Genomic DNA, 26,222 nt, shown 5'->3' on the forward strand with positions numbered 1-26,222 from the left:
GGCATGGTGTGCAGATGCGGCCATGAGCTATTGCCTCCAACTGTTCGCTAGTGGGCTCCAAGGGGTAAACAAATGTTAGAGCTCCTTTAAAGGTCAACCAGCCACGGTAAGGTGCTTTTGGAAATATTCATCAATGGATAGCTATGTTTATGAGCATGCTCGCCATAGTCCGGCATCAGCAAATAAGCTCGGGTCCCCATCGTGGAACAGGCCCTTCAAGAAGTATGAATATGAGTTCAGTGATGAGCACACGGCACAGTCCAAATTCTGAATTATGCCAGGAGCGGATCAAGGAAGGGAATGCAGCCAAGTGAGAGAGTGGCTTCTTTGCATGCAGAGGAACCCTGTTTCCACCCAAAGCACATCCTTCCCGCGCTACAAAGGGAGCAGAGGCCAAGACCCTGGATAGTTACTACCAGCCAGAATAAATGCTGCGCAAACAGGCTACACCTGCACTGTCCTCTTAAAGTACTTTTATACCACTCTCAACAGTAATCATAGGTTCCCCCAAATAATTCTGGAACTGTAGGTGCAGATGCTTGCTAGCAGAACCCCATTCCCCTTGCAGAGCTATGCTTTGCAGAGTTCCCTGGGAAGAGGGACTGGTGTTAAATCATGCCCACATCTGATCCACTGTACAGGGCATAGCAACAGGATAGATTGAACAATGGGGTGCAACCTTCCAACAAGCCTTCTAATATTTCCAGCTCTTTCAACAAGCTTTCCAAGTGAATATTGTTATCCCAGTTGGAATCAGGGTTGGATAGGAGGCTCTAGTCCCTTGGTCATAGTTTTCCTCACTATGGTTAGATATACTGTCTTCCTTATTTAAATTATAGTAATTATTTCCAAATCTGCATCTATACACATATATTAGCATATGCAATGAGGACAAATCCGTGTCCTTGTTAGTGCTCTAGCTTTGGAGAGAGATGCATTTTCCATGGGGGGGGGGGGGTGTGCCGCCTAAATGGCCGCCCTGCAATTGATTGGTAAATCCAACTTTGAACGGCCTGACTGCTGCCACTTGGCCAGAAGACATTATCTGAGAACACCCTGTGTTACTGCAGATGATGTGCAGATTCTGCTAATTAATGGTGCTCTGCGCCAATAATTAGAGTAATTAATTGCACACTTTAATACACCATGCAAATCTGAAGCAGCCCTCTGGCTTATCACAATACCTTTGCAGTTCTGAGCAAACTGCCTTACAAGGCGCAGGGGGAAAAAAAAGTAGAATGTGGAGACCTACCAGGGCATCTGCTTTGTGCTTTAGCTTCTTGGCCTCCTGCATGTAGTGATCTGCATTGCGAAGCCTGAGAAAACAAGGAGAACAAGAGTAAGCAGCAGCAGCAGCAGTAGCAAATGAGGCTCCAGTTTCATCATCTGTTTAGAATGGGCACAGCAGGGTGCTGGCGAGGTTGGGACCATGTGGGCACACTGGGAGGAGTGTTGGATGGGCAATATTGGTGCCCTGGTATGGCTCCAAGCTTGCCGCTGCCCCTTCCCCACACTGTCCAGGTTAGTGATGGTGATGGTTACAGGTGGGTAGCCGTGTTGGTCTGCCATAGTCGAAACAAAATGGGAAATTCTTTCCAGTAGCACCTTAGAGACCAACTGGGTTTGTTCTTGGTATGAGCTTTCGTGTGCATCTGAAGAAGTGTGCATGCACACGAAAGCTCATACCAAGAACAAACCCAGTTGGTCTCTAAGGTGCTACTGGAAAGAATTTCCTATTTTGTTTCAGTGATGGTGATGAAAGTGTTGGCAGGCTGGCTTCTGTGTTAGCTGCTCTTGTTTCATTGGCCTGGTTTAGACTTGGTGTTTACACCTGGTTAACACTTGTTTAGTTTATCATACAGAATCGCAGTGAGCTTGATCACATATGTTTTATGTGGTGAAAAACCAAATCCTCACAAATATCCTTATTATGTATTTATACCCTGCCTTTTCCTTTGACAGGGACTCTAGGCAGCTTACGGACAAAATAAGAGCAGCTAAAAACATAGGAAAAATAAATAAAACATTAACAGAATTAAAACTATATAAAAGATATTAAAAAAACAGGCAGATAGTTATAAAAAACAACAGCAGCAGCATTGCACCAGGGCTTTCATTAAAAGCAATCAGATTCCCAAAGCCTGTTGGAACGAGAAAGTCTTCACCTGCTGGCAGAAGGACAGCAAGGAGGGAGCCAGTCCAGCTCCTCCAGGGAGGGAGTTCCAGAGTCTGGGAGCAACCACCAAGAAGGCCCTCTCCTACATCTCCACCAAGTATGCCTGTGAGAGTGGCAGGACTAAGAGAAGGGCCTCCCTGAAAGCTCTCAAAACAACAGACAGGTTTCTATGAGGGAATATGGTTTTTCAAAGAGCTTGGACCTTTATAGGGCTTTATAGGTCACAACCAGCACTTTGAATTGTGCCTGGAATCAAACAGACTGGTAGCTAGTGTGGCATAAAAAGAAAAAAAGTAAAGGAAACAAATTGTTCATCAATACACATGGCTGGATTATGCTCTAGGGAAAGCTTAAGTGGTTTTTAGCTGATGTCTGAAGCTTAATACCAATAGGACTTGTTGCCTTGAACAGTTTTTTTTATAATTATTCCAAGAAACTATTGCCCTTCTACATGGCTTTCCAGTCCTGTTTTATCCTTGTCACCATATCATGAGGCAGGTTAGGCTGAGAGTGTGACTGGCCCAAGGGCACTTGAGCTTCCTGGCTCAGCTGGGTCACCTTAGTTCTTCTAGCCTGACAGTGTGCCCACTATCCGACACTGACTATATGTTTTGGATCTTAACCAAGGGAGATTCAAACAATGGTTTACTGTCCTGAACTAGGCCCTGCCTCTTGGAGGGAGACACTGATGAGACCTAGAGATGCCAGGGAGCCTCGAGGCATGAGGGAATTATTGTAACCATGGCTTGTTCAGTGTAGATGTAATGCTTAACCATGGTTAAAACAAATAATGATTTTAAAACTCATGCCTCCACAAATAAGCTCTCTTCCTGGCTTGCAGCCAATTATTAACCACTGTTTAGGTATTTAGATGCAAAGCTTCACTGCAGTTAAGTGGAAGCCATGGCTAAGCCTTATGTTTGTAGAATGCTCTTGTATGTCAAATATCTGATAAAAAGCGCTGACTGGTTTCTAGGAGGAGAGGCGCCCATTTATTTTTGCTTCTTTCAGTCTTATCAGTGCTAAGCTGCTGGATGCAAAGAAGTGATTGATGAGCTGGCTGCAAAATGGCTAACTGTGGAAACCAGGAGCCCAAAGGGGCCTATTAAACTTTGCTGAACAGAAGGAAAAGAGAAACAATTCAAAGTGATTAACCGTAACAAGGTTCCATTAGAAAAGCTAAAATGTAAAATTATGCAACAGGAAAAAGAGAAGATGTATATAGTCCTAACATGATGGTCAAGCTAAAATTCCACACAAATACCTAAAGGAGGATAGTGGCAATAGCGGCAACGCAAAACGGTATATGTTCAATTCCTGGAATCTCCAGTTAAAAGAGGCACAGGGAGAGAAGATGAGATTTGGCCCTAAGGGCAAAACTAGTCATGATGCTAGTTGCAGGAATACTCTGAGCATGCCTAGTTTTTGTAGTTTAAATAGTCATTGTGGTGGTCATGGAGAAGATTGAGGCCATGGACCACATGAAGGGGTTTGATCAGGTATGAGGAAGTCTTGACCCTGCAGATATCGCTAAACTACATCTTACCATCTTCCTTGGCCATTAGCCATGCTGGCTGGGGCACCAAGTCCTAACAAATTCAGTGGGGCTTACTTTCAGTTAAGTGCACACATAGGAAGCTGTCCTAATCCACTAAGGTCCTAATTATGTCATGTTCTTATACTCAAACATAGGAGATCTCTAACATTTTGCCTCCGTCAATATTTCCCAGCTACTGCCTATATATCAGCTCTTTGGAAATGCAGATGTTCCAAACATCTCAAGAACTGGAACTGAATTCTTGCAACATGTGCAGTAAGAATTCCCCATGCGTAAAAATATTCCTTAATTTATAAAGTGCAGCAAGGAAAATCAAGGTGGTGCCCTTCACCAAAAGGTGGCCTTCACCAAAGCGAGGTTCAATGTTTTTCCCTCCAACGTCCTGAGACATAGATTCTCAAAGGGCCAAGCCTCTGCCATGTGCAAATGTGATAAGGAGACACTGGAGTCTCTCCAGCACATTATGTTCGCTTGCCCCTTGTTCAACGTGCCACGGGCAAATTTGCTGGGATCAATCATACAGAAACTAGAAGGCACCCCACCAGAATTCCACCTTGCCCAAATCTTGCAGGATAAGGACGCTCATACGACCCTGAAAGTGGCAAGGTTCCTGGTCGCTGTCCTTACCCAAAAGCGACGCCAAGGAGCACTACAAGCTAGCTAAGGCTTAGTTTGCCATTCTATTTTATTGTATTTTATTGTTACTGTGGGGTTTTAGCGGCTGTTGTTCCCACTTGCACAAACTGTTTTCTATGTGTTTTTTATTTGTATGGGCCTATGGCCGTAAATAAAATTCTATTCTATTCTATTCAAGGTGGCTCCCTCTGGATGTAGTTGGACTACAAATCCCACCAGCACCAGCCAGCATAGCCAATGCATTCAGGGATGCTTAGATTTGGGAAGGACCGTACCTTGCATGCAGGAGGTCCCAAGTTCAACCCCTGGCATCTCTAGGTATGGCTGGGACAGGCTCCCTGCCTGAAACCCCATAGAGCTGCTGCCAGTCAGTCTGATTCAGTATAAGGCAGATTCCTATATTCCTAAGAGCTGGAGCCCAGCAGCAAATCCAGAGGGTACCATGTCAGCTGCTGCTGCAGTTACAGGCAACTCCCACATTTCCTCAGAGTCTGTGCCTCAAACCTAGGCAATTGCAGGGCTCTTCCAATTTAAAGCATGAACAAGAAATGGCTGTGTAGGTTTGATCTAACTACTTACGTATCATCAAATGTTATTTTAGGTCTCCTTGGATCACGATTCCCATTGGTGAAGGCAGGAGTGGCAGGCCAGATGCCACTCTCTGGGTGGCTGGTGTCGGGCAGAGCATTTGAGGACCTGCTGTGGGAATCTTCCTCCTGCAGAAAGTGATTTTTTAATTAGCGGCTTTGGTTTTTGTGCTAATAGTATCTCTAGATGTCGTGTTAAGCAAGTTTGTGTGTCTCAAAATTAAAACCAAGGCACATATTTTGCATCTCGCAGCCCTTATGTCACAAGTCAAGCTCAGTAGATTAATTAAGAACAAGCAGCTACATATTGCTCACACGCACGGTATCATTAACACCCACTTCTAGGAAGGTGTAATGTCAGCGTGGACGCCTTGTAGCATCGCTTGCTTATTAAAATAAAGAAGATGAATGGCAAGTGAAAGACTCACAGGATCCGATGATTAGGGCTGGAACTGGGGATAAGCAGTGGGACGGCCGCTGAAAAATAATTCACAAACTTCCTCCCCTACACATTTAAATCAACATCCATTAAAATAATGACTTAATTCTATTAAATTGCTATAGGACATTACAAAATAGCATGCCCAGCCCAAGGCATTTTGCTAACTGGGGTGAAGGACAATCTCCCCCTTGCAATTTTCCGCATACAGATGCTGACCCGGGTTTTTTCTTTCTTTCCATTTTTGCAAAACTGAGAAAGGGTGAACTTACTGGTGGTGACCCTTTCCCCCCTTGTGGATGCCAAATGGCAGTTAACACTTCCCCCCCACTGCCCCTCTCCCTGAACAACATCACATCATGATATAGTGCTGCTCTAATGGGGAGGAGAGTCAGTGGGGAAATGGTAGCAGCTGGTGGAGGTCAGTATTTTCCCCTCTCACCTTGGAATGATCACTGTTGCAAAACAGGCATGGTAATAAAGGGAAGTCAATTCTGCATTTCCCCTTTTCACCCCGTTGTCAAAAAGTCCCCCCAAATTTGCCCCCCCAAGTTTTCCCTAGAACACTTTAAGCCCATCATTGACTGTGTTTGGCCAACCTGCAGCAAACAGTATAGATCCTATTTGGACACCCCCCAACTCCCATCAGCCACACAGCCATCATGGCCCACAGTGAGGGATTATGGGAGCTGGAATCCATCAACATCGGGAGAACGCCACATTGGCTACTCTGGGGACAGGGCATGGCGGAGCAACAGTTTGCTCTGGTACAAGGCAATCCCTGTTCTCGAGTGTCCCTGAGTGACTTACACAGCTCCCCTTTGTGCTAGAAGCGGATTTGTTCTCATTTTTCCGGTGTTTGGAGGAGGTGCTGGCCTGCAAGGGATTTGAGAGGTTGTTCTCTTGGCCAAAGGAGCTGCCACTGCTGCTGCTCCGCCGGGCTGCCGTCTCATTGAGCAGAGGAGACAACGGGGGTGGAAACAGCTTCTCTTCCCTTTTCCTTGTTGCCTTTTTCGCTGAGCTGGTGCTGCCAAGCGAGAAAGAAGGACCTGTTGTTATAACCTGGGATGCGTTGACACCGGCAAATTCCAGCCAGATTCTTTTGTGCCTCCTGTTGAGTCAACAGGAGTTCCCGCTGGTCAAGTTCTGGGCCCTGGGTTTCCAAGAGTTTCCTGCTGCTGCTGCTGCTGCTATTGCAGCAGCAGCAGCTGCTGCATTCAGAAGGCACATGTGTACCTTCCCCGTGAATTTCAGGTGACAGTGCTGTGTGTAAGTGCTTGCTCTACATAGCTGAGGCACTCCAAAAGTATGCCCTGCAACTTGAGTCCATCCAAAATGGCTAATATAGTAACTGCTCTTCAGAGGCTCCAGCAAAACACTGCAGCTAGACTGCTGATGGGGGACAGATGATTGCCAGCACATTAGTCCAGTGATTGAAATCTTGCACTGAATGCCCATCCACTATCAGCCCAGGTTTAAGATTCTTGTATTAATTTACAAGGCCCTTAACAACTTGGGTCCAAGTTACAGCTCAGGGGCTGTCTTATCCTTTATCTCCCTGCCTATTTAGGGGGAGTTTGCAATTCTCCATGGCTCAGACACACAGTTTGTACCCAACAGGAACAATTTGCTAATATTGTGGGTCCAATTTTATGAAACTTTATTCTAGTTGAGGTTAGAAAGGCCACCTCTCTGTTGAACTTCTGGCACTTACTGAATACTTTTTGGGTTTTTTTTTTCATTCTAACGGGCATTTTAATTGATGTTTGAATTTATAGTTTTAACTATTGTTTTTTGGTATTGCGTTTTTTGTAAGCTTCTTAGAGGCTATTGTGGTTAAGCAGCATAAAAATTGTTTCAATAAATGAATAAATGATCTTAGTGCCTTGGAAATGTTTTCCCACCACCCCTAGGGGAAAAAAAGACCGACATTTAAACCTTAACCATAAAAAAAGGAGAGGCAAATATACCTAGCTGATTTCTTAACATGTTAATTTGACCATGGATTTTATTATATTATTATTACTATTTTAGTTACTGCCCTAGTCCAGTCAATGAAGATTACTTGAATTTTAATTTTTCCTTAGACAACTCATATTGCATTCTACAGCCATTTACTTTTCATGATTATTGACTCAAATTTTCAATAGCAAATTAAGTCAACAAGAATTTATGTCTCCCTCTTAGTCAATTTAAGTCAGTGTCAGGCAGTTATAGATTTACAATACCTCAAAGCAACAAATCAAAGAGGAACAAGGAAAGCAAAGCAGCTTGATTTCTCGATTGGGGGAAATTCAATGGCCTCAGCTGGCAGCGTGCTTCCCGAGCTTTTGCGATAGTAGCATCTATTCCAGTTATTCCCTAATTGTGGCCATTAGCAAATTAAAAACAAGTTTCATCAAAATGGGCATTTAATTGCCCTTCTTCCACATATGTTTTATCTATCTATCCATCTATCTGATTCTTAGCTAAGAATACATATTCAAGAGAACTGAGTGCAAAGTAGTTTGCTATGGCAGGGGCAACAGCTTGGTGGTAGAGCATACCCTCTGCATGCAGAAGACTGCAGTTTCAACCCCGGCATCTCCAGGGAAAGGTCACTGCATGGAAACATGGAGAGCAGCATCTGGTTGGTGTAAAAATGCTGACCTGGATGGATCAAGAGTCTGACTGGGTGAAATGTAACTTCCCATGTTCAACTTGCTTTAACCAGACCTTTGTAAGAGGGTGTTGAATGTGTGGTAAAGAATAGATTTCATTTAACCTTTCCAAGTATGTCCGTAGATGAGGGAAGGGTTTCTAATCTGTGTGAGAAACTCCTAAGCCCTAATTCTCATGCTGTCCCACAGTCCTTTGGGTGGATCCCAAGGAACTGCAGTAGCATCTGAATAATGGAATCACAAAGTGTAAGAAGCACCTGTACCCCATTAGCATTTTATCTCTCTGGGGATGGTAAGTTTAGAATCAAAGAATCATGGAGTTGGAAGGGACTACCACTGTCATCTAGTCCAACCCCTCTGCACTGCAGGAATCTCTTGCCCAATGTGGGGCTCAAACCCATGACACTGAGATCAAGACTCTCAAGCCTGTTGCACCTGCTGAGCAGCCTTTAGATTTTTCTACTCCCTGTGATTCTACCATTCAAATATCACTTGAACAGCATGGGAGCAGAGGGTGCATTTAGGGTAGTACGACTGGTTCTGCTGTACTGGGGACAAAGTCTAGGGGGGAACCACAGGGTGTCTCAACTATGATGAATTGAACTGAGCAGAATGGAAGGTGAGAGGCAGGGAGGACACCAAATCTGGGCCTGGCACAGGGTGCTGTTGAAATTTGAAAGACCAAAGTCTGCCCTTGATGGGAGACATCTATGAATAATTATTACTGTAATTCATATTTTATCGATGGAGTCTCTGCTACATTTCTTTGCATTTTTGGTTATAAAATGTGTGTGCGCACACACAAACTTTCTTTTATAATTATCTCATTGTGTTTTATATAGAGCACTTAGGGATTTCACATATTATTGGCATATAAGTATTATTAATATAAAAAACACCTGCAACAGTAATTAAAAAGAAGAGATAACTACATTGGACTGATTCTTTAGCATGGGAGTAAAAGATGAGAAAATAGTCTGATTTGGTTTGCCCAGAGATAACATTAATTCAGTTAGGAATTGAATCCTTGCAAAGTGTAGGGCTGTGCAGAGAGCTAGAAACCGTGGTTCTGAGACTAAGAAATAACAGTAAAAAGAAGAACCTGAAGATGAATATTGGTGAAGTCCATGAGCATGGAGCACTTCACGTTGCTGACTATGTCCAGCAATTGCTTTAAAAGTGTCCACCTATTAATTTACTCTGCATTCCTGCTCTCAATTTGAATTGATTTCATTTGCCCACAATGACACCATCGTGTAGCACTGTGATGGGAGCACATTCACTACATCCTCCCAATTGGCTGAGGACACCCATCTGACATGTCTATGAAGGGAAAAGTAATTGTGAACCCTCCGCCCCAACAATTGTACTGAAGCTGCAGCAACCAGTGAAAAGAGTGGTTATTTTCACAATTATATATATTGGAGAAATAGCTCAACCTATTCTGAAATAGCTATTATTAGTTCAAAAATAAAAGTGGGGGAATAGTCTGTGTAGCCCATTATAATAACCTCAGCAAAGTCACTTTGCTGCCAGATTTTCCATATATTCTTTTTGGAGGATATTCTTGATTCTTTGCTTTAAACTTTTGTATTTGTGTGCTCCTCTGGAACTAAGTTATCAAAGTGGATTGGGTTAAATATTAACTTGGAGGAGATTAATAATAAACTGCAATGTGAGCGTGGTCTTAGTTAAATATACGAGTTAAGAAAGTTGAAAAAAATTGCTTGGCAACTAGCAGCATCTGGGATCAGGGGAATGGAAAGCTAGCATAGGGGAAATAACTATTGATGAGCACAATTATATTTTAACAGAAGATACCAATGGTTTCAGAGCTCTAAGGAATCAAATTAATGACCTAGAAAACAAGCTCAAATTAAGAAACATCAGGTTGGGGTAGATCCCTAAGGCTTGGAGGCAGGAAATAAAAGATTCATAAAAAATAATGTAAGAGTTAGAGAAAGATAAACTTATGTGTTTGAAGAAATGCCACGGAGAAAATGTGTATCATTTTTAAAATGCATCTAACACCATGCAAACTATCAGTGTCTTTTTCAGACTTGAGAAATGGGGGATTTAAACATTGTAACTCTGCACTGTTGGCATTAAGTGCAGATAGTAATTACACAGACATAAGCGAGTTTGGGAACTGGTTGATTTGGTTCACAGTGGTTTTAAAGGAGATTATTTACCTGTTAATTGTGGGATTATTTAATAACGTAAATATCTTTGCTATAATCAGTCCAAAGTAAGGGCTTTAAAATTAATAAAAGGATAAAGCTGGGCACACGAGGTGGGGGGATATTGATCCCTCCCACATGATGCTTGTAGTAATAGTTATGTATAATATTAAGAACTGCCTCAATGAAGAGAGATATGGGAAATAAAGGTCAACGTGAGTGGTAATGAGCTATATTGGTTTTGAGCCACTTTTAACTGGGACATCAATTGAAGGTTCAAAAAGCTATTCATTCTCTTAAGTATTTTGATACTTAACAAATTATAAGGGTGTCCTTTCTTGTGCACGCTACAAACAGGGAACATGAACAACGTGACTGAAATGTTGCACCCATATTGTATATACACTATTCAGAATATTTGCAAAACTGTTGCTGACTCAGGGATTGGGAACCTCTGGATGTCTGGATGTTTTGGACGATAACTCCCAGCGTCCCTGACTATTAGCCATGCTAGCTGGGGCTGATGGGACCAAGTCCAAAAAGATTAACCCAATTAACACGAACAGTTTCAAATAGTTTCTAAGGAATTCCCACAATCCTCTCCTTAGCATTCTGGTTAGAAAGACAGGCAGATGCTCGCTCAAGAAATTCTTGTCACCTATAAAAGTATGCAAATTGCATTCCATTAGTGTAAGACAGAAAAGTCCACTGCGGCCATAAAGAGATGATGTTATAAGATTCTTTTGCATAACAGGAATATTTAGGGCTGGCCCAATACTTCCTGCAGCTGAGGATGAACAGCAATCTACACCCACCCACCACACACACACACACACACACACACAGTCATCATGCAAAGGTACCCAAGGCTGACAATCACACAAGCACTTTTTTGCCGTTTCATGACACACAAAACCAGCTAAGACAGCCACTTAATTCAGCCTAATGGTAAAGCTGGCCCTATTGGTAAATGGTAAGGAGAGGCTTCCCTATGACAACTGGATCTGAACAACCATGCTGTAAAGGACAATCTTAATATCAGGAATTACTTACTCTTTAGTACTTGGTACTCTGTGGTTGGGTATTGGGGAGATGCAGGGTGGAAGCAAACACATTGCAGAAGCCTCCTCCAAACGCTGTTTCTTGTTTTCGCCAAGCGTGTCTTGGTTTTCAGACTGCTTCAACCACAAAAACAGAAAACAGTCAATTATGGCTTTATAAACACAAAATCTCCTAACACCAACATTACCAACTATAGCAGAATGCAAGAAATCACAATGAATCTCTCAACTAACTGTAAGCAAGGTTGCATTCAGACAGGCAGTTTGGGATTGGTCAAAAAATACTTGTTAAAAATACAATTTCCTCCTTCTCTGGCAAGAAATTACCAATTCACACTTCTCAAACCAATATACAAGCCAAAATTCAACAAAGTTTTGAATTCCTGCATGTCTCTGAAATTTGTGATGCAGTTCTCTAAAGAGTCTGCACAAAAATTGCATATATTAGTGTAAATAATATACAAAAATGCACCATATTTGGGTAAACTGCTTGTATATTATTCTTGCACCACCACTTTTTCTGTTTTTATTTATTCAACTTGTTATATCAATAAAAATGTGTATATCAGTTATAACTGCATACAAAATGTGTATCTTAGGAGAAATTTGTACTGGTGCTGATGGATTTTCATGATATAAAAATTACAGGTGAGACAATGGGAATCTGAAATTGACTGGTTTGTTCCTGTCTACATCTCTTTCTTGACAAAAAGCCATCATTTTGTGACTCAAATGCATCCTTATCAGTATTGCATGTATTGAAAAGGAGGGCACACAGGCAAGTGGCACATTTATTAAAGAGGAAGAGGCTCAAAGAGAGCAAGTTCTGCAGCCAAAATTCTGCCAGGAACACTTGAACCAAAAATGCCAAGCGCCTGAGAGTTGAACTCAAGCACTTCCTTGTTTGTCAAGCCAAGTAGACCAATCTGCAACACAGGCTTCAGAGATAGATGCAACCAATACTATCAGCACCACATCACTCCCATATTATTCTGTGAAACAGACCAGGGAGATAGTGGTTTGCAAACTCATTTCACTCCTAGCACAGGGTTGAAGGCACGCCTTTTCCTTGGGTTTCCTCTCCTTTATGCAGTTTTGAAGCTGGCATTCTCAGAAGACAAATGGTAGTGATGGCTGACATCACATTTGTGGGGATTTACACCCCCCCTTTAAACACCATGAAGCCGTTTGGATTCTGATACCAGGAATAGAGCTGTTTCAGGCAAAGGGGGTGGGAAGGGAGGGAGATGCTTCAGACTCTGCAAATACTCTTTTTATATAAAACCCCTGCTTCCTTTCTAACAAACACATTTCAGTTTGAAGCATGCTGTCATATCCCACACAATGGGATGCCCCTGGGCAAAAATAACATAGAACACATGATAAAGCATTGTCTCTCAAATCACAATGGATTCCACTTTACAGGTAGTTGTTGCAGAAAGGGAGGACTGTGAGTTAAGTGAATGGCATTTTGATAAATCACAGCTGTTTATGTAGGAAAACCCACACACCCAAAGGCATAATTCGGCAACTGTCACAGCAAGTACCCTCTGCTGGTTTTAATGGAGGCATTGCCGATTTAATTTGGAGCGAAATCTGGCCTCGATTCTTTGGGCACTTAAAATATATCACTCAACAGTGTCGCAAATCCCAGAAGAGACATTTTACAGTCTTTTTTACCTCTCACCTAGAAAGCTAAGGAGAGCCCTGTTGTATTGGACCAAAGACCCATCAAGTCCACCATAGACACAAGGTCCATGGCTAGTAGCCACTGATAGACTCACTCTCCATGAATTTGTCAATTTCCATTTTAAAGTTGGTCGCTGTCACCATCAGTCATTTCCCCTGCTTGATGGACCAGAATTCCTAAATTCTCATCTTTTTTTTTTAAAGTTTCCAGCAGTTGTAGAACCTTATATTTGAAGTCTTTCCTTCTGCCTGCTCTGAAGCTTCAAGCATTCAGCTTCACTGGATGACTAGGGGATCTAGTAACATACAAAAGGGAGAAATACCTCTTTCTATTCTCTTCCTCCACATTTTATCATGTCCTCTGCCCCCCAAACATACATTTACTCTAAACCAGTGGTTCTCAAAGGGTGTGGTGCACCACCCTGGTGTGGAACAGGATGGAAACTGATGGGAAGATTCAAGGACAATTAAACTGTGTGTCTCAGGTGCAGTATGTAGGTGTGTTGCTCAAATGGTCTTATAAGGGGTTAGTTTAACTTCTGGTTTGCTAGTAAAACTGAATTACTGTGTTGCAAAATGATGCATGTCTAAAAAGTGTGTCACCAACATGAAAAGTTTGGAAACTTCTGCTTTAAACTTTTCAAGGTAGTATAGTATGGCATTGTATCAAAACAATTTTCTTTTTATTTGCAGAATATGGTTGGATATCTTTTCAAAATGAGAGAAAGTGTCACACTCTCACCTCTCACTGCGTTTGTATACATACTTAAGCTATGTATATAAGAGGCTCGTTTATAATTATATTTTGGGAATGATCCATAATTCATTGAGCTGCACTGTTTCATACTTTCAGGATGTCCCCATGAACATATTGCATTCTAGTTGTGTTATATGCTTTAAATCAAGCACTGCTAGGAGTTGTTTCTTTTTGTTTTCCAATGCATTTCTTACCAGTAAAAAAAGTAATTGGTGGGGAATGAGCAAATTTTTATTCTGAAAGTGTGGCCCAGAGAAAAAAATGTTTGAGAACCACGGCTCTAAACCAAAAAGAAAACTTTCATTATTTGGCTGCCATCCTTCCTGCATGACAGCAGATACATTGGGATGGTGATGGTGTTATGATACGTCCCACGGGGGCAAGTTGTGACATTGGCCCCCAGGTAGGGATGAAGCCTGCGTGCCCTCCTGGCTACTTGAGTCCAGGGGCACATTGATAATATGTGATTGCTCTCCAGCGTGAAGAACAACACACACAAGCCATTAAAGCTAAAACCTACTTTATTGCAGATAAAATGCAGAGTACTGTATGTCTCTGCTTTCCAGCTCATGAAGTCAGAGCTGTCCTTTAGCATGTCCGGCATCTCTGAGCCAGAAACGAAAGTAAAGTACAACAGTACAGTACAAAAACATCACGTGTGTGGGAAAGCTGGAAGGACTAGTGGCTTTCCCACAGGATAAAAACAGACACAGTCATGTGAGCCTCGCTGCTGAGGCTTTTGCAGCTCGGCTTGTAATAATATCACAACAGATGGTGGTGGTGGGGTAGCTGAGTGAGGCACTTACCTGCAGAACACTATGTCATGTATGGATTGTGCCCCCCCCTTTTACTGTACTGATTACTTTGAGTCTACTTTGACTGATATTTTTTTTAATATTTTGTTGGGAGCTGCCCAGAGTGGCTGGGAAAACCCAGCCAGATGGGCGAGGTATAAATAATAAATTATTATTATTATTACAGTCATCTCACTATTTATCTGGAAACTGAAGTGGCAAATAACTGCAAGCCTGTAGTGTGTGTGTTTGAATTACCTTGTGCTTCCTCTTCAACTTAGGGTTGGGTTTTTCGGCCGCTGGTGTTGGGGACTCTCGGGACTGTCGCCTGTGCTTCGTGTTGACCTCCCAGGGCTCCATTTTCCTGGGTATGGCCTCGAAGACACTTTGATTGGAGGTCTGAGAGATTAGATCCAGGTCTATCTTCACCCAGAGGTGCCTGCGCCCTTCAAACTCTCTTAGGGGAGAAATGGGTTCACTCTGCAGAAGTTGTATTGGGGATAGGAACGGCTCCTCCAAGTCATTGCTTTGGTCAACAGACACATTGCTGCTGTTGCTCGTTAGGCTGCTGACACTGAGAACGTTGCTGCTGGAGTTCTTGGCTTTGGTGCCACTGCTGGGGCCACTGCAAGATGGCAGGTTCTTGCCTTGTAAGCTTTCTTCCTGGTCGGTGTTTGAGTCGGATGTGGAGGAATCTGTTTCCACAAATTCCCGAGACTTGGGAACTGTTTTGCCAGGGCCTCTATACTTTTTCTTCTCAGGTGCTGGCCCTGTGGTCATTCTTGGCTCTTTACGTGGAGCAGTCTTTCCGGCAGTTATTTTTGGGCGGACTTTTGGCTGCTCTTGGGCTTCTTGTGTTTCCTTCTCTTTGGGTGTGCTGGTAATATTTGGTTTGGTCCAATTGTAGTCTTCTACACTGGAAGTCCTTTCTATCTTTTTGGGTTGCTTTTTCCCGGTAGTCCTTTGGGTGGTGGTTTCATTGTGAGCTGGTGATTTCTGCTTGGAACTCTTTGCCTCTGGGGGAGCTTTCTGGGCGACACGGGGTTTGGCTTTCTCTGAAACGGGGTTACGGAGCGCCCTGTCTTTGGAATCAGTCAGAGGCAGGGTGCTGCTAGGCGCTTTCCCTTTGTTTTGTCCTTCAGCCTGTGAGTTGCTCTGAGATTGAGAGCTGCTCTCACCATGACTCTCATGCTGCTTGCTGATGATCATTTTGTTGTGGGGGTTGACTTTATTTAACCACTTCACCAACTGCCATTTGTTTGCTGAGGGAGGTTCAGGCTGCAGAAGGATGAAAGAGGGAGAAGTCTTGTTTCTAAAAAGTTACCAGCTTTTCTGGTAGCTAGTCTGAACCTGAACAACATTCCACACCCTGCCCCATCAACTGGCAACGCTAAGTGAATTGCATTATTGCTCTAAAAGTGTAAGAGGTTTAAACATTTGCAAAGAAATGTGAATATTTATTTTCAAAGACCATGTCTGATCATCATAGTCACCATATATACTAGGAGTCAACTCATTTCTCTGGCTTGGTTGATAAATGAAGCCATGATTGATAAACGAAGGTTTACTGAACCATAGTTTAAACTGATCAGCTGAAGCCACCCCAACCATTTACACTGACCATAGCTTAACATTACATGTGGGCCCAGACTCTTAGTGCTGGTCCAGAAGTTGCCAAAATGGGGAGAGGAGAGAAGGGGTGGGGGGTTGAGGTGGAAATTATCAGCAGGTTTGGGGGAATTTTTGAATTTGTAGAAATACAAAAAAAAAAAACATTGAGAAAAAAATAATTCTAAGAGGGAAGACCTCAAAACAGCCCGATGATGGTTGAACTTGCTCAGTGGCCATGGAATGCTTACAGGAGGAAAGGAAAATCAGAAGGCAGAGTGTATCATTTTGCTGCAATGTTTCATTTCAGGTCCCAGATGTATAAATGAATAAAATGAAATATAAATGAATTTTGGAGGGGAAGGGCGTCAGACCTTTGGTTTTTTACCTCAGGCATTCAACTGCATGATTAAGTTTCTTACCTCTGGCATTCCTCTGTGGGCATAGAATGCTTTCTGACTGTTCAGGGGAGAAAGGACAGCCAGAAGGCAGAGGGAATGCCGTGCAGCATTACTTTGCTGTAATTTTTTGTGGCAGGTCCCATATATATAGAGAGAGATTTTGAAGGGTCACACTTTTGGACTTTGGGTTTTTCGTTTGTTTGTTTTACCTTTAGTGTTTCATTGCGCGGTTCTTTGTTGCATTCGCTGTCGCTGGAGCTGGTTTCACTGTCTGAATCAGACTCCGAGCTGCTTTCAGATTCACTGGAGCTCCCAGAACCTCCGCTGGAATGTATTAAGACTGGGTTGTGTGCTGCTGGCGACACAAGGCCACTGCAAAGAGAAAAAGACACATACCGGCCGTTAACGTTACTGAGGAGACACCAGGTTGTTGCTACTTCTGCTCTGGTTGATTTTAAAAGGTACGTGAATTTCTCATTCAGCTCCGACTCCCAGCTGACTTGGAAAAGTGAGTTTCAAAAGAAATGATTCCGGGATGTCAACTTTGCCTTTATCCAATTAGCTCACCACCCCATATTTATTTACTTTGTTTTTGAATTGCTTCCCATGAAACAATAAGCAATTAAAAAGAAAACCCAATAAAAATATAAACAATAAGAACTAAACATGTACGCAAGCTGATTGCATCCAACAATGAAAATCCAATGCAGATAGAATCTGGGATAAGAAGGTGCACAAGGTTTCCCCCCCTCCTCCTCAATCCGCACAACAACCCAGTGAAGTAGTGTTAAGCTGAGAGGCACTGACTGGCCCCTGAAGGTCACCTAGTAAGCTTCATGGCTGAGTGGAGATTTGAACTTAGGTCTTCCAGGTCCAAGTCTGACACTCTAACCCAGGCTTCCTCAAACTCTGCCCTCCAGATGTTTTTGGCCTACAACTCCCATGATCCCTAGCTAGCAGGACCAGTAGGCAGGGATGATGGGAATTGTAGTCTCAAAACATCTGGAGGGCTGAGTTTGAGGAAGCCTCCTCTAACCACTACACCACACTGCATCATTCCATGTGATTTCATGTTACTAAAATAAAAATAAAAATGGGGAAAAGCCATAACTCTGTCATTCTGTTCAAGCAATGATGGGCCCAAACCCATTATTGGCCTAGTCTATAAACCTAGAAGATTAGAATTTCAATCATCAATCTCCATCTCCTGCGTACTCCCATTCAAATAAAAGGAGGCTACTACAGAATCAGTGGGGATGAGTATTTGCATGATGTAATTTTTCAATTGGTCTCTGAGGTTTTTAAACTAAGTAGGATGCAGGGATTATGAGCAAGTAGCCCAATAAAATGTAATTTATTGTCACATGTCCAAACCTGTTAGAATGTGGCTTCCAAAAACAAACAGCAATTGTTTAAATAATTTACCAACAGAAATGTGCAGTCCTCAATTTTTTTTGAGCCACACATTCATAATTTATGCTCAGATGAAGGACATTAGGCAGCTCTAATATTTGCATGTAAACACTGTAAAAAATTATTTTAACTAATGCTATGGTTTATTCCACCCGGTCTCCCACACACTGCAGCCAGGGTTGTATACAAAGAGCAATAGGTGCATTACAATTCTATAGAGATGCCCTGGGGAGTCTTCATCTGAAGCTAGTTATTCACTTGTGCCTTTGTAAAACACAGTACTAAAATAAAACAAACATTTCTACAGCCTCTCTGTTTCAAATTGCAACACTTATCCCATGTTTCTTCTCCCACCCTGTGCTACAAGTTATAGATTAAGGGCAAAGATCTGGATTTCCAGTGTAACAGATTTTGCTTTCTGCAGTGGCTGTGAAAGCAGTGCCTGTATGCCATTAATATATGCTACACACTATTATTGCCCTTATATGCATTGCCTATATTTTTGGGTGGGCTATTGGTCCCTCCCACCTGTAATAGGCTGGGACCACTGTATTCCAATTTGATATGTGTTAGATTTTTTGAGAACAATGAAATTTGTCTACAACATAGTGAGAGAAGATGTAGTACCATCAGGGATTGAACATGGGACCATCTATCTACAAAGAATATATCCTTCCTCAAATAGAAAAGCTGCACTTGTTGCTTGGTTGTGGGTGTGGTGCCTATAGAAGTTTCCCCGGTTGTCACAAATGTTCTGAAAGGCCCCCAAAGTTCGGAAACCCCTGTGATTTCCAAGGCCCAAAGCAAATAAATGGCTTGGTCTCATTGAATCTAAGAAGCTACCTCCATTTTTATGACCCAACTTTTTTTTGTTTTTTACGATTGAAGGTGCAGCATTCCCTTAAGGGAGATATCCATGGACCAAGCCAGGAGAAACTATCTTCCTTTGGGAGACAGATGTACGAGCCAGAACTCATGTATCTTCTGGAAGTAGATCAAAACATTTCTATCTGCACAGGCTTTTGTTGGCTACTAGCTATTAGGTAGATTATTATGTGACCCATCCTCCTAAGATGAGAACAGCTATGAGTCCAAGGACATAACTGGTTGATAAATAAATAAGGAGCCTCTTTCATTAAGCACAAGCAAAATACTCATTAAAATGCAAGGGATACCTCTAGAGGGACATACCACTTTCCATTGTAATGATGAACATGACCCACATGTGGAGCATGTAAAAGTTTGTGCGCTTGGCACTCCAGTAAAACTGACTTTAGCCTTATGAAAACACACAAATAGAATTTCCGACTTTCACAAGAGGTAATAATTCACACTTCTGTATCCATTTGCCTGAATAAAAAGGGAAGACGGGGAGAATGCCTGGTGGTTGATTTTAAGTTTGCGAAGCTGACCCAGCGAAGCGTCAGAGAAGTGAGGTCATTTGCTTTGATTCCTTTACGTCTATTCAGCATATCTCATGGGAAACACATGTCCCCAATATCAAATTATTACCAAAAATAATTTGGAAGTGTTTTTTTTTTTTTTAGAGTTAGACTCCACTGCTCCCTTCCCCACCACTAATCCCTTTCCCATTATCCTTGACCATTGGCCATGTTGTCTAGGTGCTGATGGAGTTCAAGTCCAGCAACATCTGGAAGGTCAAAGGTCTCCCATCTCTGTCATATAAGATCTGCATTCTCATCATTAAGTCCAATTTAGAAACAGTTATCTGTACGTTCCACCCACCTGTGATCCCAGGATCTGCTTGGCGATATTCCCTGCAGTGGGCTGAAATCTGAGTAATGCTGTTGTGGTTTTAACTTGACTGCCTGGATGTGAAAGAAGCTTCATCACAGTCTGCTCATCTCTTGAAGGGGAAGAGGACCTACATAAGAAGAGCCTACTGGATCAGTCCAGTGGCCTACCCTGTGCCCAATGGCTGACTACATGCCTATGGGATACCTATCAGCAGGACAACAAGTGCACCGGCACGCTCCAGCAACTGAAGCATAATGTCACCAGCTGTGGAGTAAGAACATAGTCACCAGGATTAGTAGTGACTTAGCCTTATATTCTATAAATTTGTCCTCTTTTAAAGCCATCCAAGATGGTGACCACCATTCCCTCTTGAGGAAGAGAACTGCGTAGTTTAACTATGCTTTGTGAAGCATTGCTTTTTGTTCATTTGTTCTGAGTCTTCCAACACTCAGCTTAACTAGGTCTTCCAACACTGAAGCAAATGCAACACTGTTCAACATATACACCCTGAATTAGCTGTGAATGCAGCAGCCTTGTAGTCCACCTTAAAGTACTTTCGATAGAATATACAGACAACATTTTCTTTTTCTAAGATATATTGATAGTGGGATGGCTGCCTCAGGGTCTCCCATTAGGAACATAGGAAGCTGTCATACAACATACCACACGGTCTTTGCTCCTAGATATAAGGCACTGAACACCTGAGGGCCAGGGGCCAAATACAACCCTCCAAACCCCCACTCTAAATAGCCCTTGGGATTTTCCCCTTGTCACATCCTCCTTGGGTGTTTCCCCCCTGGCTGGAATGTGTCATTGGACCTCTGATAAGGACTTGCTTGCAAAGGTGGAGGATAGAGATCGAGAGTGTGAAGGAAGTAGATTATTGTGCAAAGATAAAATCAACATTATTTGCTCCACCCTATTTGGCTTTTGGGCTCCCCCCCCCCAGAAGGGAATGTAGCCTGAATGCAGGGCTGAAAAGGGTTCTCCACACCTGGATTAAAGGATGCTCTTGGCTTACTCTGCACTCAAAACAGGGTTCTTACTGAACAGCGTTGGGAGAAGTTTTCTTGATTTTAAGAAAACCAATCTATGTGCACATCTTGGACTATTGCAAAGTTCTCCACAGGCTTCTGTCATCTTTACAGACTGACAACAGCTCTACAGGGCAGCTCAGAGATTCAGGTGGGCTTTTTGGCAGAGGGCTTCCCCAACCCTACATGGAGGTGAAACCAGTCCAGAATTCTGCTTATGTAGTTCGGTTTCCTGGCATGTTTACAGCCGCACCTGGATCTATAGAAGATCTGTTTATTGTGCAGGTTGTTAAAAACGACAATGAAAAGCTAAACTGTGTCAGTAGCCACAGCACATTCCTGGACTAGGGCAGCACCAATTGCCAAGGCAGAACCAAGCATGCTAGGAAATGGATGTATAGAGCGGCCTAAGCCTTTAATCGCCTGACAAAGAAAAGACCAAAATAATAGAAACAGACCCAGCGTGGCCTTAATTTCTTTTTAATCCAAAAATAATTCCAAGAAAACTACTTATATGCCAAATAGCATTGAAAAAATCAACTTCTGAAAGATTATTATGGTTATTATGTTTTTATATGTGTTGGAAGCTGCCCAGAGTGGCTGGGAGAGCCCAGTAAGAAGTGTGGGGTATAAACAGTAAAATTATTATAGAATAGGGCATTCCTATTTTCAATGGAGAAATGTTGGAGGGTATGGGGTTGCTATAGGCATCTAGCTGGCCACTATGAGAACAGAGGGGCCCATGAGCTGTTCCTACTAGAGTCTGGATAGTGGGGACAAGGGATGGGGAAGAAAATTAAAATACTTCTCATTTAAAGGTGGATCTCTCTGCTTAGCACTTTCTAAAACACCAGTCATCCTTCAAAAACTGCACCTTTCTTAATTCTGCAATGCAGTTCTGCATCCAAGTAATGTGTACAAAAATGGATATATAGTAGGGCAAAATGTGCATAAAAATACATGTATTAGTGAAAATAGCATATCCAAATGCAATTTATAAGGGAAACTGCATACAAAAATGAGTTTGTTTTGAAAAATGCACACTGAAATTGCTGGTGAATTTTCATGAGAACTTTATTTAATCACAAATGGATGTGGAAATGCTGGAGAAGTGAACGTGAGACTGGAAAAATGACAAATGGAAAGAAACCAAAGCTGATACCCATCGCTAGCGATGACTACAGCCCTTGGAGACCACGTCCATAAAAAGGCCTGCTTTCCCCTCATTTCATGTGCACCTTATGTCAATCAGATATAAACAAGTGAAGCTGCCTTATAGGAGTGAGAGCACTAGCCCATCTAGCTCACTGTTGTTTCCTTGGATCAGCAGGAGCTTGTCAAGGCTTCACCGATAGGCCTTCCCAGCATTGCAAGCAAAAATGGAGAGTGAAACTGTGGCCTTCTCCACTCCACAGAATCTCCTGTTGCACTAGGGCTATCAGCTTCTCTGTGCTAGATCTATTGTTTGCTGTTGGATCAAACACTCCACAGCTACCAAGAGCACTCCCTCCCCCAGCTCAGTAGTTTGAGGAAACAAGCCATCTGCTTTACGCGTTCAAGCCTTCACTTTTGCTTCATGTATTTATTTAAGTTACAGATTCATTTCCAGACATTTCTTAAATGATTACAGAGATGTCATGAGCATGGCTTATTTTTCTGCACCATAAATGAAAAACGAATGTGCAATTCATGCATTGGTTGCCCCCCCCCCAGCTCACTGCTGAGACTGTTATTACATTATTTTCAACACATCATTTACCCTTAATATTTTAATAAACCACTTTAAAGGTGAAGCAGAGTAGTTACAATAAATAACTACTGTATTACTGGCAATTATTAATTTTGAGAATGAACAGCGCCGGATCTTCACATTGCAAATATATTCACAGCGCAATGATAGTCATTGCCTACTCAGAAGGAAGCACTGTTTAGTTCAGTAGGACTTACTCTCAGGTAAGCATGTAAAGGATGCAATGATCAAGAATGTCACTTGGCACTGGGGCTACCAACCAAGTAAAGAATGTTCAGTTTTTTATTGGATAAATGGCAAATAATTCATTAATGTGTTTAAAGTAAATATACTTATTATACAAAGCAAACATTGGGTTGGATCCAGAGTCAAGATAAGCAGGGACAGGCAGCACTGAATAATATCCCAGCACTCAGACCTCTATGGTGACATTGGAAAATAGATGGGCTATTTGATATCGGGACCCTTACCTGATGCGACACCAAACCCTGTAATGCTACAATCAACAAACTGGCCATTTAAAACCCATCTCAGCCCATGTGCAATTATTTGCTTCCACATGATGCATCCCTGTTGCGTGTGGGCACACTACCTACTGATTAAACTGATCCAGCTTTGACACTCCGTTTGATAAAAATGTGACAAGTCTTTTCCGAAAGGACAAAAACTGTCTGAGGTCACTCCATGCAGGCTGAGCAAAATTTATCTTCCAAGCTGAGATTTATGTAGGAGGTGCCAAGTATCCAAAGCAGATTTCATCCGTATCTTTTGGGCTTGCCCCCCATATCTATCTCTCTATCTGGAATGGAGTTTCCTTCATCATACAATGTATCACAGGCTACCAACTTCTTGCAAACTCCTATTTAAAAACAAACTGAATACGATGATTTACCGTAATGATGGTGGTAAGCTTGCTCATAACAGCTAGGTTGTGTCTAGGGCAATACAGGAAATCCCCAGAACCCCCTATTATTACAGAATAGCTCAGGAAAACCTGGGAAGCTGCCATATTAACCCAAACTCACTTATAATTCAAGTTCCAAGCAAAAGACACAAAACGACAAGATAATAATTTCACTGAGTAATAGTCTTTAAATATAAACTATTGGAATGATAAAATTCATAATATGCAACCGCATGTCTTTTTTTCTTTAATCCAAAACAAAAACTTGTCTCTTAAGAGCCACTGAGCTAAAAATCTACATGAGAGTTGAACTGATAAAGATAATTGCTGCATCTGTCTTATTCGTTGCTTTGTCTTTATTTTAATATGCTGCTTGTTTGCACTGCTTATTCATCTTCATTAATGCTTCTATTTTAAACAAAACAAAAAACCCACCTCCCATTCTTCCTGTACATTCTGAGTTATTGAAAATATTTTAAAGAATGTTTTTAAAAGAGAAGGCCACAAAGACAGAAAACTTCAACTTCCTCTGCTTTAGGACTGAACTTCACAACCTAAGTCAGAGATTCGTTACATTTTGCAAACCAGGTGCTGCATTGGACCACATGCCATATGTAGGTGGGGCCAGAGGCAAAAGTGGGCAGAGCAATGCATGCAAATTTTAATTTTGCACAGGAAGCAAGTTTCCACACACACACCCTGCATCCAGGCAAGCAAGACTCATTATCACAATCTAAATACACCTTCCAGCCAGATCAAAACATTTATGGAGGATCCAAAGCAGGACAAGTCAGGGGTGTGGTCTGGGGAGATTTCTGAGGACCAGAAAAGGAAGATCAAAGGGCCACGCTTGAAATTGCCCACCCCTGGTCAAAGTAAATGTAACCCCATTACGGAAGGATGCCTAACTACCTTTATGATTTGGTTATTCCATTACACCGCAGAGTATTTATGTTGGCGCGTCTGAATGCCTTTCCGTCCGCTGTGCTATCTGGAACCCCCTTCCAGAACAGACTCTGCATCTGTGGTCAGAATGTACCCGATTCTATAGACCACATCGTTCTGGACTGCCCTCTTTTTAATACCTTTTGTGAAGATCCTTTGATGTCCTCTCTATGGCCCAGGGTCCCCTCTAATAAACAACTCAGTCCAATTTTTGCAGAGGGATGATTCTCCTGAAGTCACTAGAGCTATGGCCCAATTTTTGACCAGGATTTTCGAAATAAAATCTGGGGTGCTCTGGTCTGTACAATAGCGGTTACCAAAGATCCCTCCCCCCTTCTTTCCTTCTTATACATGGTATGTTTTAGAATCTCAGCATATATAGATGGTTTTATGCTTATTGCTTTATTTATGCCAATAAAGGTGTTATATTGTAAATGCAACAGTAGGATTCAACAGGGCATTTCCCTCTTTTTATGTGCTTTTTATTACACATGTACCGCACCTTTCCTCCAAGGAGATCAAGGCAGCATTCATGGTTTCACAACAATAATATGTGCCAAGTCAGGGTAAGATAAATGGCCATCCATATATCCCCAATGAGCTTTGCCACTGACTGGGGACTGCAACTGGAGTGTCCCAAGTCCTAGTTCAACAATTTAACCCAGTGGTAACCAACTACAGCCCTTCAGAAGTTGGGACTGCCATCACCTCTGACCTCAGTGGCCGTATTGTCTGAGATTGATGAGAGTCCGGCAATGTCTGCAGGACACCACCATATTGGTAGCTCTAACCACCATATTTTAACCTCCATGTCCTACTACTGGCTCAGGTAAGTGAGGGGTAAAGGGAACCAGTGGAACAAGTGTCATTTGTAAGCATTTTGTAACAAGCACTTTGGTACAGAAAGGCAAGATGAAAAGATAATCAAAGTAAATGAACAAACAGAGTCCCAAGCTATAAAAACAATGCAACTGTCCAACACAAAAACTTCCTTCCACTAATTCCCCGCTTTGGGGGAAATAAATAAATTCCCATATGGGAAACTTAGCATGTTCTCTCTGCATTACAATAATGGCTTCTGTTCACTATTACACTACGTGCTAGTTTGAAAACAGGTGGCTTTCCACAGGTACGAGAGACTACCTGATCAATATAAACAGCTTTTAATCCATTTTGGATTAAACATTGCCTCAAAGGTTTTTATGCAAGAGGCAGAGTCAACCCCTCATCCCAACTTCAAATTTCTTGCTAATTATGACATTCAAAATATAAGAGGGTGTTTCTGCTGAAGATAAATGGATTTCAGAATCCTTCTCAGCATTCACGATAAATCAGAAAGTGACTATTAATAAACAGCTGTGTTGGAGTGGAGAGAAAATGACAGATATTACAAAGCTCTGCTCCCATCGCCTGCCTGATGTTATCAGTGTCATGTATAAGGCTGACATCTTAAATTTTTGCCATCAGAATCCTGGAAGTCAAAAGGCTCAGCTCTTTTTAAAACCAAATTCATAATGCCTGCTGCTTTGAATGACAGTAAAAGAAATAGTGTAAATCCTCTAAATCTATCTGATTGATGACCTTGCCTTCTAGCCAGCTTCCCTTCACCCTGCCATTCCTGTCAACCATTGCCATAGCAAGTCCCCAGTTTGGGGGGGCGGGGGGGGGGGAGCAGGCTGCTTTGCTGGAAAACCGCAGATTGGGCATTGCATAGTTACCGGTAGGTGTTATGGCTGCTTAAGTCCCACAGAATGAGAGTCATACAAAAAAAGCTGTTTTGTGCATTCAGGAACTCACTCGTGCTTAATTTTATTTCTGTTTTGAACTGGCCTCTTTCGCTAAAATGAAGTAAATCTGCTATCTCTCTTTTTA

General features: G+C 42.2%; 1 protein-coding gene across 4 annotated transcripts in view; it reads right to left on the reverse strand.

Moving 5' to 3' along the window:
• The window catches only part of AFF2 (AF4/FMR2 family member 2), a 384,550-nt gene that overhangs the window by 17,377 nt on the left and 340,951 nt on the right, over positions 1 to 26,222 (reverse strand). For 3 of the 4 annotated variants that reach the window (XM_033137048.1, XM_033137051.1, XM_033137050.1), the window contains exons 10-15: positions 16,756 to 16,918; positions 14,796 to 15,815; positions 11,290 to 11,414; positions 6,207 to 6,423; positions 4,950 to 5,086; positions 1,253 to 1,316 (exon numbers count right to left, since the gene is read on the reverse strand). In XM_033137048.1, coding sequence (XP_032992939.1) covers positions 1,253 to 1,316; positions 4,950 to 5,086; positions 6,207 to 6,423; positions 11,290 to 11,414; positions 14,796 to 15,815; positions 16,756 to 16,918 — 1,726 coding nt within the window. The remainder of the gene's footprint in view (positions 1 to 1,252; positions 1,317 to 4,949; positions 5,087 to 6,206; positions 6,424 to 11,289; positions 11,415 to 14,795; positions 15,816 to 16,755; positions 16,919 to 26,222) is intronic. The other variant, XM_033137049.1, reaches the window with a different exon arrangement.

This window comes from Lacerta agilis, chromosome Z, assembly GCF_009819535.1.
Source record: "Lacerta agilis isolate rLacAgi1 chromosome Z, rLacAgi1.pri, whole genome shotgun sequence".
NCBI lineage: Eukaryota > Metazoa > Chordata > Lepidosauria > Squamata > Lacertidae > Lacerta > Lacerta agilis.